Source organism: Hemiscyllium ocellatum, chromosome 4, assembly GCF_020745735.1.
Source record: "Hemiscyllium ocellatum isolate sHemOce1 chromosome 4, sHemOce1.pat.X.cur, whole genome shotgun sequence".
In the NCBI taxonomy this organism is placed as follows: domain Eukaryota; kingdom Metazoa; phylum Chordata; class Chondrichthyes; order Orectolobiformes; family Hemiscylliidae; genus Hemiscyllium; species Hemiscyllium ocellatum.
This window is the reverse complement of record NC_083404.1, coordinates 27712683-27727730: the sequence shown is the minus strand read 5'-3', so window position 1 is coordinate 27727730 and position 15048 is coordinate 27712683. Positions and strand designations below refer to the sequence as shown.

The window sequence follows — 15048 nt, the reverse complement described above, 5'->3', positions numbered from 1 at the left end:
ATATGGACCAAATGCATGTAAATGTGAATATTGGGTAGAATGGACAGGTTGGGCCGAAGTGCCTGTTTCCAAGCTGTAAACCACTATGGCTGTATGACTCTTGAGGCTTACTGGAGGTGACTTGATATCGTTTCAAATAGTACCATACAGCATCATTGCTTTGCACCATTGCAATTAAAATTAAAGGTTTGCATGTTGTTAACTGACTAGAAATATGTGGAGCTTTTTACTATTCAGTTTTTTTTATTTCCAGAATGTGGATTTTGGTATGAGAACTCCTGAAATGTGATGTGAATACTAATCCCAGATCTGCTTTCTATTCCAGTGCAAGGTCACGTAATAAATAATACATTATCAATCATTTCAAAATGTGCCAAGGATAGTTCCTATATGGTGAAGAATTGATACTGAATGTCTCTGAAGCCAGTTTTTTTACTGGAACTGTTTTCCGAAAAACACTTTCCCGAGACTCACCTTAGTTTCCTGGTTTGTGATTGCAGTGTATGAATCGCAGCTAATTGAAGTGGACAAATTGATTTCACTGTCATATCCTAAAACCAGAATATTCCATTGCTTTGTCATTTGTTTACCAAACTTTAATTGTGGTTTTGTTACAAATTGTCTAGTCTCCATGTGAATAACATTTATACCAAGGCCAACTGAAAGATATTTAAAATGGGTAGTTGGAGATGTTGTTATGATGTTAAAATTGCAGCACATTTTTTGACAGGACAATTGAAGCTTTTGCCTAGCCTTAATGTGACCATTCCAGATGAATAAATGTTAAATTGCAAGCACCAACATTTCTTACTCTAATAGTCATAAAAATTAAATGATAAATCTAAATGTAATAAAAGAGATTTAAAAATTCCAATGATATCACTATACTTTCTGAATGAAGAATACCAAAAGCTTAGCAGTAACCTATAAAATAGATAATGTTTTAACACTTGATTCTCCCAATAGTTAGATAGGGAATGAAGGATGATGGGCAAATGCAGAAAGAGAGAGTTGAGGTTAAAATCATATCAGCCATGATCTTACTAAATGGTGAAAGAGCTGAGCAGACTACAGATTCTTTCTTTGTGTGTTTGTTTAGGTATTTGTTGCACAGCAGAAGATTGAGGATGGGAAAGTGTTAAAAATATGTTGAATGATTACTTTGCTCATTATTGAATTGAGGCATTAACCCAGAACAGTTAGTTTCAAACTCGCTCTTCCTAATTTAAATCGAGAGAACATAGGCCAGATTTTTGTCTTTACTAGATGGGTTCGAACCCATTTGATTGAATCTTTGGAATGATAATTTGGTGTGGTCTATAAAAGATGATTTTTGCCACATTATAGTGCAGATGGTGAGAAATACTTGCAAATCACTGGAAATCTCAAACGAAGACAAGATATGCTGAAACTATTCAACAGGGCAAGCAGCATCTGTGCAGCAAGAAGTTGAAGTTTCAGCATAATAACCTTGCATCAGTGATAACCTTTCCACACCCAAAATATTTGAACATTGGAATACTTGAACATGAGATTAGAAAATACAATATTTTTAATACTTAAATTAACCTTTTGTACTGTTGTACTGTAGCATTACAGAACAAAGCAACCCACTTGATTGGCATCCCATGCAGTCCCTTAAACATTCACCTCCTCCATCACTGCCACACAATGACAGCAATGTGTACCATCTACAAGATGAACTACAGTAATGCCCAAAGATGCACTCTTTATCACCGGGAAGGACAAGAGCAGCAGATGCATGAGAACACCACTGCCTGCAAGTTCTGCTCTAAGCCACACAAAATCCTAACATATTGATGTTTCTCCACTGTCATTAGGTTGAAATTCTGGAATTCCTTTCTTAACAGCACAGTGGTGTACCTCCCCTGCACAAACTAGGTAGCTCTCCATTACCACCTTCGAGACAATTAAGAATGGGCAATAAGTGTTGAGCATTTAAAAGCATTTAAAAATGATAGTGTTCCAGGTGGAAACCTTCTTATGGGTTACTATTTTATGTCATTTTGAAAGATCCTCTTAATTCACCACTTTTATAATCAAATAATCTAATTTCTGCAATTATTGCTCACAACTGAGGCTTCTGATCCAATCAGAAGAAAAAAAATACTCTGCCTCCTTTTTAGTGGTTTATCAAACTGAGGCTGAAAAGGAATGAGTTTAATACAAATATCAGACTAGGATTGAATCCTAATAGGTTGTCTTTTTAGGAGAAAGTGAGACTGCAGGTGCTGGAGATCAGAACCGAGAGTGTGGTGGTGGAAAAGCACAGCAGGTCATGCAGCAACCGAGGAGCAAGAGAATCGATGTTTCGGGCAAAAGCCCTTCATCCATTCCTGAATGAACACCTGCTGTGCTTTTCTAGCAGCAGACTCTCTGCTTGTCTTTTTAGTCAGAATAGGGACAAATTTGGTTGAAATGTGTAGACACTTCATAAATGACATTGAACAATTTCTGCTTTGGAAAATTTCATTTATACAATTCCTCCTAATTATTATTTCCGTCTTATACCACCCCTAATCACTAATCATTCTTGGAACTTCTCTTTTGTATTTCAAAAGGATGTATTTCAAAATACACAGATTACTTGATTTGCTAATTTTTATACTTTGTTTTCAGATATAATGTTTTTTATACTAGAAATGTCTCTTATTTTACAGCTCTTGGTTCATCGCTTGATGCTAAATATGATGCCCTTCTAACTTCAAATATTGTTCCAATGTATCCTGCATTTAAAAGTGAGTATTAATGTTTGCAAAGCTAAAAGGGGAAAAAATGATAAATTAAGCTGACCTTTGGAGCTGGATTTTGTGAGGCTGACAATTATCTTTTCCACTGGTTGGATAACTGGACAGAAATCCCTGACAATTACCTAGCAGCGTGATATTTAATAGAATCCGGCATCTCTGGACTTTCCATGCAAGTGAGGACTCTAGTGACAGAACTCCCATGTATCTGAAGCTGCCAGTTAAACAGAGACAAGCAGCTATGTGTAATCACCATGGCAGCACTGTAATCACTGCCAAAGGTGAGTGAAGGTAAGACAGTGGCCAAGGGAGAGGAAATGCTAGGAGTAGGTGGGTCAAATGTGAGGATTGGAGGGTGCTTGTACTCAATGCCCCTATCTCCTTCCTGATGCTGGGTCACCTGAATAGAGACACACACACTTTACAGGTTGATCTTCTGAGAAAGTTAGAAAGCCATTTGGCTCCTGTTAAATCCCTGAGACAGCACTGAATTGCAATGGCCTGAGAGATAATGGATGGGAGTCCAAAGATAGAGGGCATTGGTTTAGGGGAAAGATAGAAAAGGGGCAACCTTTTCACGCACAGGGTGGTGTGTGTATGGAATGAGCTGCCAGAGCCTGGTACAATTACAACATTTAAAAAGCATCAGGATGAATACATGGATAGGAAGGGTTTAGAGGGATATGAGGCAAATTGGATAAGATTACTTTTGGATATTTGGTCAGCATGTATGAGTTGGACAAGGATCTGTTTCCATTAGCTCTGACTCTAATGAGTATTGTTGACATCTTGCCATTGTTGGCTGGAAATGCTGTGGTTAGCCCCTTCCACCCTGTAATTTAGGGATATCCTCCCATTGCTGGAAGACTGAAGTGAGCAGATATTTATGAATCCCTCTGAGAGCAGCTTCATTAAAACCAGCTCTTAGTTCCACCTTTTCGTTATTCAGGTAGTAAAACTTGGCTTGAGCACTAGATGGAGTCAGAATGACTTTTGTGTCTGGTTACTTTAAGGTTGTGATCTTATTAATGATCCCCTACTAGCCAGTGATTCCAACTGTATGACCTGTCCTCACCCTGGTGAAGAGTAAAGTAGTTTTTAGCTTTGCTAACACCATAGCATGGAAATGTTAGTTAATGATGTATGAATCTAAGTGTTTCTAGGCTGCTGTACTGTCTTTCAATTATATTTGTAGTGCTTACCCAAACAGTCAATTTAATATCATTAATATATATTGAGCATTTTTAAGTGTTTGTGAGGTGGCCATTTTAAACTGATGCTCATCTTCTTGCCAAGTAATTTCTATTACATCTGAAGCTCTGAGTTTATTAACAATTGTCCTGTCTTCATCACCTCTTTCTTTGTTCTGATTGTTGTTATGCAGGGGTGTGGAACTACTTTCACAAAGTAATGGTGAAAAGACTGGCCACAGAACGGAATGGAATTAATGTCATTAGTGGTCCAGTGTTTGATTATGACTATGATGGTCTCTATGACACACTTGATAAAGTAAAACGGTAAGCATAGTCTAGTTTTAGTCTTGTTTAAATTTAAGGCGGTGAATTTTATTTGTACTTTCATAGCTTAACTCTGTGGTGACATCAGGTTAGCTATTTGCTGATACTAATACACTCGCGGTTTATTATACTGACCCTGCTCAATATGGCCTAAAAACTTGGTTTTACTTATCTGAGAAAATCTGCAGAACCAGATTTTAATTTTGTGATATTTTCATGCAACCTTTCATTTTTAGTGAAACAAAGCCAAAAGAGCTGCTCATCAAATGGAATGTCCATTATATTTGAAACTTTGTGCTTATTAATAATTGTAGTGTCAGAGGTGGTGTCGCTGCAATCTACAACCCTCCAACAATTTCCAACTCATTAGTTAAGGAAGATAAGTTACAAAGCTCCTATTATGAAATGTGTCAAGAAAGGAGGGTAAATTCTTTATCTTTTCCTATTTTTACATTTACAAGTTTGAGACCCTCTCCTATGCATTTGTCTTAGTCTGTATGTTCACACTGCCGGAACATTCTTTGGTGTTGCCCTGGCTCTGGTGTCATTATTTCAACAGAAAGCTCAATTTCCCTTTGTAAATGCGGTAGTCTGTTTCAATTCCAGCCATGCAATACTGTTGGAATGAGATCAGCCCATGCATTTCCTAATATCTCTTCACCCATAAGATGTTTGTGTGAAGCTAAATTTTCCAGCTTTGAAGATTATTGACACAAACTCTGCAGGAGCCCATTTTTCTTTCCTTATTCATGAGCTGTGAGTATAACCGGCTCAGCCTCCATATACTGCCCATCTATATGATGTGGGAGTGTCCACAATGCTGTTAGAAGGGAGTTCTGGGATGTTAACTCAGTGACAGTGAAAGGATAGTGATATAGTTCATACCAGGACAGTATGTGGCTTGGAAGGAAACTTGTATGAGCTGGTGTTCCCAGATTTGTGCTGCCCTCATAGTTGTTGGAGGTTATGCGTTCACAAAGTGCTCTTCAAAAAAGCCTTGCTAAGTTGCTGCAGTCATTGATGCACCCTGCTGAAGCTCTGTCATTGGAAAGGATAATGGATGGCGTACAAATAAAGCTGGATGGTCTTCAATTTCTTGAAAGTTCGGGAGCCGCATTCCTTCAGGCACATGGAGAGCATTTTGTCATACTCCTGAATTGTGTCTTGTAGGTGGTCTGAAAATGTGTTGCTGGAAAAGCGCAGTAGGTCAGGCAGCATCCAAGGAGCAGGAGAGTCGACGTTTCGGGCATGAGCCCTTCTTCAGGACCACCTTCTTGTAGGTCATCAAGCTTTGGAGACTTAGGTGGTGATGAGCATTGCAGAATTCCCAGTCTATAACCTGCTCTTGTCTTGTATTTACATGGAGAGCCCAATTTGGTTTCTGGTCAATGGCAGTCTCGAGAATGTTGATGATGGGGAATTCAGTAATGATAATGCCACTACTATCAAAGGGAGGTAGATGAATTCTCTCTTTTGTTGGAGATGGTCATTGCCTGGCACTTGTGTGGTATGATTTTGTTTTCAGTGCATGATTCTATGAATTCTCCTAATCAGCACAAATCTGAATGTTGTCCAGGTCTTACTACATGTCAGCACAGAATGTATCAATATCTAATGAGCATTAAATCATCCTGAGCATTGGACAATCATTAACAAACATCCCAATTCTGACTTTGTCTTAAATTGAATGACGTGAAAGCAGCTGAAAGTATTTGGGCTTAGACTTATCCCTGAGACTGAGATTATTGATTTTCACTAAGCAGAGCCATCTTCCTTTGTGCTATATAAGATTCCAACCAGTGGGGAATATCCCCCAATTCCTAATGACTTCAACTTACCCAGAGCCCCTTTAATGCCATACTCCATCAGATTCTGAGGCTGCCACTTTCATCTCACTGTCAAAGTGTGCAATCCTGATTGACAAAAGGTGCAAGATAAACAAATAATGCAATAGGAAACATGCTATCGCCGAACTAAAAAGCAAAAACCTTTTCATGTCACGAACCATAACAGTCTGGCCAAGAAGTGAAATGTGTGATGTTCCTGTAGTTGAGTGTACGTTGAGATGATGAAGATAACATGCACATGTAGAGGAAGAAAGGAGGAACTAAAGATTGACAGAGGCAAATGCCAGTGACAAGAAGGGAACAAGTAGCTACGCAAAATTGCAAGGACATAAATGTTGGTACAACTGGGGACACATTTTATCACCAGCTTTTAAAGGAATGTGTCCTTTTTGGATGATGAAGTTCATTGCTGTGAACCTTCTGGCATGATGGGTTTGATGTGGTGGTGCTGCTGACAGGACTTCCACCCCTGGAGCCCAACAAAAGAGAGAGGTGAACTTACTTTGGCAACCAGCAGGTCCTCAGGCTGCTTCAGTTTAGTGGCATCCAGTTAATTGTTTACCGCTTGGGTGTGCCAAGAGCTGGCAGCTCAGCAGCTGTAGCACTGCCAGCAGGAGAGATGGCCACAGCTGGGGCTGCACGTGGAGCAGGAAGATGGATCTACAGACATGAGCCCTTATGACCAGGTCAGGGTGTACTGGGACCAGTTAGGCAGTCCCCTCTGAATTGGAGGGATGGATTATTAAGGTGGGAGACATCGTTGCTGTGGTGGATAATTGGCTCCCTGCCATGGTTGAAGGAATGTTAGAAGGGAAGAGCCCCTCCACCCCAGGGGAGAGTAGTGGTCTGCTACAATACACTTCACTGTCTCCACTTGTGTTGCTGGTTAAATAACATGTGTGCAAAAAGGTCATCAAGTGGCTGAGTTGGTTTCTGAGTGGGATGACTGTTTGCTACCTTTCCCATCCATTGCATGTTTGAATGCTAACAGGAAGACAGCAGGTAAACTGTTCTTCTGCATTATTTGACGTCCATCCCAGTTTCCAGGCCACCCTGTAAGAGCAGGTAAAATGCAGTCCATTAATCCACCCCACTCTGTTAACGTAGCTATTGACACCATGTCTTTGCAAAAGAAATAAAACAGGTTGTAGCTATGAAATGGGCCCAGTCAACAAAAGCCTGAGAAACAAAAGAAAATATGTAGATTAGAGATCTTACGAAGTTTTGAAAAGTACAAACAGTCTCAAAAGCTGTAGAGTAGTGTGTGTGTGTGTGTGAATTTAAAAAAGAGGAGAAAAAGTATGGAAAAGCAGAACCAGGGAAGAAAAGGCAAGAGGAGGACACTTCAGATCTTTCTGGAGTTTATCTTTGCAGTGTAGGATTATTTTAAAAATTCATTCATGGGATGAAGGTGTCACTGGCTAGACCAGCATTGATTGCCCATCCCTAATTTACCCAGAGGACCATATTGTTGCAGGTCTGGAGTCACCTGTAGGCCAGACCAGGTAAGGATGGCAGTTTCCTTCTCCAAAGGGCATTAGTGAACCAGATGGATTTTTCCAACAATTGACAATGAATTTGTGGTCATCATTAGACTCTGAATTCCAGATTTACATTGAATTCAAATTCCACAATCTGCCAGGATTCGAACTCAGTTTCTCAGAATATTACCTCGGTCTCTGAATTAGCAGTCCGGTGATAATATCACTAAGCCGTTCCCTCCCCATCATTATGTAGTAAGGGTTAGGATTCGTCCTGATTATATTTATTGATGTAACACCAATCATTACTTTAGTATCATAGCAAGTGAGCTAAGAACCTTTCTAAAATCTGTTGCTCCAGAGAGAATAGGAAATGTTTCTGCCAATCTAATAGTTAAAAGGTATGGTGTTACAGTCAGATAAGGGAGGGTGAAATAGCTCTTTTTTTTCTTTTGGGACAGGTTTATTTTTTAATTCTGAAATGAATATACCTGCCAATTTGATGAGTCCCTTACTGTTTATACAGTGTGGCCATAATAGAACCAATTAGACAGGTTTGTCAGAGTTTCCTGCTTACTGGAAGGACACACGCACATGCAGGCGCGCACACATGCACACACACACTGTCTCAGGCTGAATATGTAAATAATATGACTTCTTTGGTGCAGATGCAGGTGATGTAAAGAAGCAGGGGCCACTTTGAATGTTCTTCTAGAAACAGCAATGATGGATTGAACTCTTCTAAGAAGTTGCTGTTTGCAACAGAGTGTCCCTGGATGGTTACAGTCAGCAAATAGGGCTTGAAGGTTACTGGGTTGGTTGGAGAGAGAGGCAGGAAGTGCTTGTGTCACCTCAGTCAGCACCTCTTCTGCTTGTCCTCAATTTTGCAGAGAAAACTGGTTCTTGAAGCATAGAAAGGGTTGGATTTTCATTTGTCCTTCCCTCTTCAACTACCTAAGGGATACAGTTAAATTTATTGTCTGTATATTCCAAGGGTAACTCCAATAGAGAGAGTAAGGACCGCAGATGCTGGAGAGCAGAATCGAGAGTGTGGTGCTGGAAAAGCACAACCGGTCAGGCAGCATCCGAGGAGCAGGAGAATCAAGTTTTCCGGCATAAGCCCTTCATCAGGAATGAGGCTTGTGGGTTGGGGGCTGAGAGATAAATAGGAGGGAGCTGGGGTCGGGGGGAGGCAGCTGGGAAAGCGATAGGTGGATGAAGGTGATAGGTCAGAGGGGCCAGTGATGGACGGGTCTGGAGGGCAGTGCCGAATTGGAGGCTTGGGATAATGTGGGGGAGGGGAAATTAGAAAACCGTTGAAATCCAAATCTATCCTATGTGGTTGCAGGGTCCCAAGGCGGAATATGAGGTGTTCCTCCTCCAGGCGTTGGGTGGTAACGGGTTGTCGGTGGAGGAGGCCCAGGACCTGCATATCCTTAATGGACTGGGAGGGGGAGTTGAAGTGTTCAGCCATGGGGCGGTGGGGTTGGTGGGTGCAGGTTTCCCAGAGATGTTCTTTGAAAAGATCTGCAAGGAGGCATCCTGTCTCCCCGATGTAGAGGAGACCATACCGGGTGCAACGGATACAGTTGAGGACATTGGGAGAGGTGCAGGTGAATTTCTGGTGGATGTGGAAGGACCCCTTGGGGCCTTGTACGGAGGTAAGAGGAGTGGTGTGGGTGCAAGTTTTGCCCTTGGGGACTTTGATGGCAACTGTCTCCGCTCCACCTTGAACTCCTGCCCCACTCCAGGTCCTTGCTCCCATCCCTGCTGTTCATTCCTGATGAAGGGCTTACGTCCGAAACGTTGATTCTCCTGCTCCTCAGATGCTGCCTGACTGGCTGTGCTTTTCCAGCACCACACTCTCGACTCGAACTCCAAAGTTAGAGCTGTCTTCACCAGGAGTCCAAGTGATTGGGCTTTAATGATTTGTCTCCAATACTTGAACATCATCACCTTGCTAATGGAACAGTAGATGTGTGTCCTTCATATTCCCCACAATGTCCTTATGTTTGGTGGGTTTAACAGACCTGCTGCTGTTACATTCCAAAAGATAACTGTATTTAATCAGAATTCAAATCTACAATTCTATGTGACAGCATAATTTCAGTCAGTCACACTCTATAAAACTCACATCCTCAATGACTGCCCATATTTATACAATCACTTCACACACAATTATGTCACTACCCGTAAGCCAGGAGACCTGTGTTTATGTCTCACCTGCTCCAAAGGTGTGTAATAACATCTCTGAAGAGGTTGATTATCTGTGGGATGTAGAATAGGATCTTGTGGTGCAGTGGTAGAGTCCCTGTCTCTGGTCCACAGGATCCAGGTTGAAATCTCACCTCCCTCCAAGGTGTGTCAAGCATGTTATAGAGATCTATAGCACAGAGAAATGCCCTTTTACCTATTGGATCATAAACCAGCTGTAGAATGTACAATGATGCAACTTGGGGCAGCCATACTTGATCATGTTAGTCTCTGTTTTTAAAAAGTCTGTTTTTAAAGGTTCAGTTCATGTTTCCAGTCAATGAGTAAATCATTACTTGACACCAAGTACATTTTCATGACAATGTCTGTGCACATTTTCCATAAATCTCTTGATGTTTCTCTGCGCAAACTGACTTTTTAAAATAATAAACAAACAAAAATTGAAATGCTTACTCATTTAAACTGTAGCATAAGTTATCTAGCACCTTCAAAAGATATGCTCAAGATATATTTACAGAGTTAATTCATTATCAGTTTTTTTTTGTAATAAAGCAGCTACGGGTTACTTTGTTCAAAGGTACTAAAATTTCCCGTGATGCTGCTTGTCATTTGAGAGTTCATTTGTGGGCTTGGAAAGTTCCACTCTGCAATGTTAATGTAAGCAAATATGGGCTAGCTACCAGCTTAAAATTAACCAAGGAACTTTAACTTCTGAACACTGACATTATTGCTAGGTTCCTATGTCAAATATTTACAGAACAGTATTCAAGGAAAGGGAGTACTCCAAACTAATGCTGGAAAATTGCAGCCGGCATTAGTATTTGCTGGTAAATCCTGATTGTAATGCATCAACAGTGGAGCCTTATACATGCTTGCTGAAAAAGTGTGCATTCTCCTACTATTAAAATGTTATAATCCAGTTTTAAAAGTTTCAAAGAAAGTCAAAGCATGTCATGAGGCTGTTTGTACTGTGATGTGGCATTGACATAGTGATATACTAAAGCTGTTGCAAACTCAGTGATGTTGACTCCTGGAGGGTCATTTCGCACTATTTGGCTTCAGTGCACACAGCTGCTGCTTTTCATTTGCACATCCAGAACCATTTTGGATTGATTCAGAACAACAGAATGGTGTATTCTAAATTATTAAATTTTAAAGGACTTTCTTGGAGTAAATGATTAAAAAGCTGGGAATCACTAAAACTAACAGTAAGAAAATGTGAGAGAAATTAAGAAAGCTTTTTTTGTACAGTCTTATTTGAGCATTGTAATAACATTTAAGTGGTTGAAGAAGAGACTGTCACACACCCCATACTGCAAGTTTGCAGAAAGTTTGGAAGTTGCAGAAGGTAGAGGATTATGGGAAAAGGCAGTTAGATAAAATTTGCATTGGTATAGAAAAGACATGGCAGTTTTTAGTTTGAAGACTTTTATGGTTTTGCTCCTTCAACACTCCAGAAAAAGTTTTGAATATCTGTGACCAAAAGAGATGAAAATATCCATATTTTTCATTGACAAGTCAAGTTGAGCTTGGTATGCACGAATTCCAGAAAATGTTGATGAATTGTTCACAAGAGGTTATTAGCTAAAATGGCAGCACATGGAACTGGTGGTGACCTTCTAATATGGGCAGGTAATTAGTTGGGAGGTAAGAGATAAAAGGTAGTGATAAAGGATTCATTCTATGATGAGCAGGATTTGACAAATGTCACAGTTCCTTATTACAAAAATATTCTTCATTTGGAATTCAAAATAGAGTTGTGTATGATGTCAGTAGAGACCAGTAATGTTTTAAATCTTTTTAAAATCGGAAAGCCAGGTATTTTCTAAAGGAATGAAGCCACAAGGTTCACAGCTTGAATTAAAGAATTTTGCTACCCGGAAATCAAAATATATGAATCAGGTCAGACTTAACTGAGAAAGTTTGCTGATAATCACGCCGCACTGTTCCACTATCTATCACAAAATGTATAGGTCTATAATATCAGTGAAACTACCTAAAATGATTAATTTACCTGATTCAGAGGACAAAAGCAACTCATTATAGGTTTTGTCAGTAAAAGAAAAGAAACAATTTATTGTAACATGCAACTTTAATGAGCAGTCAAAAGAAAGAATTTCTAATCTGATATTACTCACTGCTTTGAAACCTCAAATACACATACACGCTTATTCACAGCTATGACATGCAAAAGACGAACTGTTTATGTACTGTGGATGGAAAAAAATATAGACCGGGTAAACATAATTCCAAAAGTTAAAAGTTCAGACCACGTGAAGAAGAGTTATTTTGTATGTGGTATCTTAATGGTTCAAACTCTCCTATTTTGAATATGCTTTAGAGTTTTGTATCTTAAAATTCTTTTGCTCTCTACTTGGTGATACCAGAAATCCATTTCATTATTAGTAGATCAGCTACGTTAAAGGGAGTTTAAGCTCTCTGTTCCAGCACTCAGAATTTCAGCTGAATTCATTGCAGCTTATTCTAACATCTCAGACTAAAGTTGAACATAGAAGCCTGGCTCCCCTGCCTTCACCGCAAACCTATTCATCCCAAGAATTAACTTGCTGTATTGTTCACCTCTCAGGCAACCCGGTCACATGATTATTTACTGGAACCAAACTATTGCTTCTCCAGAAGTTATACCTAATTCTCAAAGGACCAACACTCGCACAAACCATATATGCTTTTTCCCTAAATGCATATGGGCCAAGACAATTGTATATACAGTCATAGAGTCACAGAGATGTACAGCACGGAAACAGACCTTCGGTCCAACCCGTCCATGCCGACCAGATATCCCAACCCAATCTAGTCCCACCTGCCAGCACCCGGCCCATATCCCTCCAAACCTTTCCTATTCATATACCCATCCAAATGCCTTATAAATGTTGCAATTGTACCAGCCTCCACCACTTCCTCTGGCAGCTCATTCCATACGCATACCACCCTCTGTGTGAAAATGTTGCCGCTTCGGTCTCTTTTATATCTTTCCCCTCTCACCCAAAACCTATGCCCTCTAGTTCTGAACTCCCCGACCCAAGGGAAAAGACTTTATCTATTTATCCTATCCATGCCCCTCATGATTTTGTAAACAAGGTCACCCCTCAGCCTCTGACGCTCCAGGGAAAACAGCCCCAGATTGTTCAGCTCTCCTTATAGCTCAAATCCTCCAGCCCTGGCAGGATCCTTGTAAATCTTTTCTGAACGCTTTCAAGTTTAACAACATCTTTCCGATAGGAAGGAGACCAGAATTGCACGCAATATTCCAACAGTAGCCTAACCAATGTCCTGTACAGCCGCAACATGACCTTCCAACTCCTGTAATCAATACTCTGACCAATAAAGGAAAGCATACCAAACACCTCCTTCACTATCCTATCCATCTGCGACTCCACTTTCAAGAAGCTATGAACCTGCACTCAAGTCTCTTTGTTCAGCAACACTCCCTAGGACCTTACCATTAAGTGTTTAAGTCCTGCTTTGATTTGCTTTCCCAAAATGCAGCACCTCACATTTATCTGAATTAAACTCCATCTGCCACTTCTCAGCCCATTGGCCCATCTAGTCAAGATCCTGTTGTAATCTAAGGTAACCTTCTTCACTGTCCACCACACCTCCAATTTTGGTGTCATCTGCAAACTCACTAACCATACCTCTTATGCTCGCATCCAAATCATTTATATAAATGACAAAAAATAGAGGACCCAGCATCGATTCTTGTGGCACTCCACTGGTCACAGGCCTCCAGTCTGAGAGACAACCCTCCACCACCACCCTCTGTCTTCTACCTTTGAGCCAATTCTGTATCCGAGTTTGCAGGTGACAGTAACGTTGGAGACATTATAATTCTTATGGAGAGGAGTTGGCCGTTACCAAGGGACATTTTTTTCTACTGATTTTAGTCTGTTTATATGGAATGATGTTCAATATCTCAAAATGTGAGAACATCTATTCTAGATTGAAGGAAGTCATTGGTATGATTTCCTGGAGCAGCGGAAAAGCAATATTCATATACGCAAATTGTGGAAAGCTGGTGCACAGGCACAAAAGGTCATCCAAAAATAATGAGGTATTAACGTTTTTACATCAGAACTAGCGAAATTGCAAAGTATGGAAGTGATGCTTCAGTCGCATTTGCCCTTTGATTACTTGAGTTGTTGGAAAACCTTACATAGTGTTGTGCAGTTACTATTAGCAAGTATATGCTGGCCCAGGAGGGGAGCTGCACTGATTCATCAATATATTTAAAGGTTAAATTATGAGGGTAACTATATCAGCAGAACCAACAGCTTGTCATAGAAATAAATACAAGTTAGTTTTTGTAACCAGTGAGGCAGCACCTTCAAATCTGAGTTTGAAAATGCACTATTTTTGTGAATAGCTGGGTTACTTGCTTCATGTCCCTAATAGACAACTGAAAAATACTAAAAGCTTGTTCTCTCTTTCAGGCAAGTTGACGGGTCAATCCCTGTCCCAACTCATTACTACAGTATTATTACTAGCTGCCTGGATAGTACTCAGCCTGTGGACAAGTGTGATGGGCAACTTACCGCATCATCTTTCATTCTCCCACACAGACCTGACAATGATGAAAGTTGTAACGTAAGTGGGGAAAAGCAGAAGCATTATACAATTCTGTGTAAGAACTATTGCATTATGATGAGGAAGGAATTCACCCTGAAGAAAATCCCAAGAGCCAAACTCGTTAGTTATGGGATCTGTCTGACCCTGAATTACACAGTATACACAATTGAACAGCTTTGTTTTTTTCTACTAACAAACTGGACAGAATGGCTATAAATGCCTATGTTGGTGTATGGGAATAAGAAACTCTGTTACCTATACGCATGTACTGTAAGGGATCTGCAGTTTATGGGTGAGGTAACTCAGTATTTATCATTTTTACTGAGTTTTTGTACCATATATAAAAGTGCTGTTCTGACAGAATAGTGAAGGAATCAAACTGAAAATTGAGACAAGAAATAATAAAATGATTTTACCCTGAGAAATTTTATTTTGGAGGTGGAGGCAAAATAGATTCAACACCTTAAAGGCTTCACTGTGTACAAATATGAACAAATATAAAAATAAATAAATAAAAAATGCAGTGTCACTTAGACCAGTAACATCTAAGATGCAGTCTCTTCTGAATTATGAATTAGCTAAAATGATAGTGGAATGCTTTCATATAATAAAGGCTCTCCACTCTAATCAGCAT

General features: G+C 40.1%; 1 protein-coding gene across 1 annotated transcript in view; it reads left to right on the top strand.

The window, feature by feature from the left end:
- The window catches only part of enpp2 (ectonucleotide pyrophosphatase/phosphodiesterase 2), a 103372-nt gene that overhangs the window by 80065 nt on the left and 8259 nt on the right, over nt 1-15048 (top strand). Inside the window, exons 23-25 of the mRNA XM_060822830.1 lie at nt 2682-2759; nt 4153-4285; nt 14279-14432. Of these exons, the coding sequence (XP_060678813.1) occupies nt 2682-2759; nt 4153-4285; nt 14279-14432 (365 nt within the window). The remainder of the gene's footprint in view (nt 1-2681; nt 2760-4152; nt 4286-14278; nt 14433-15048) is intronic.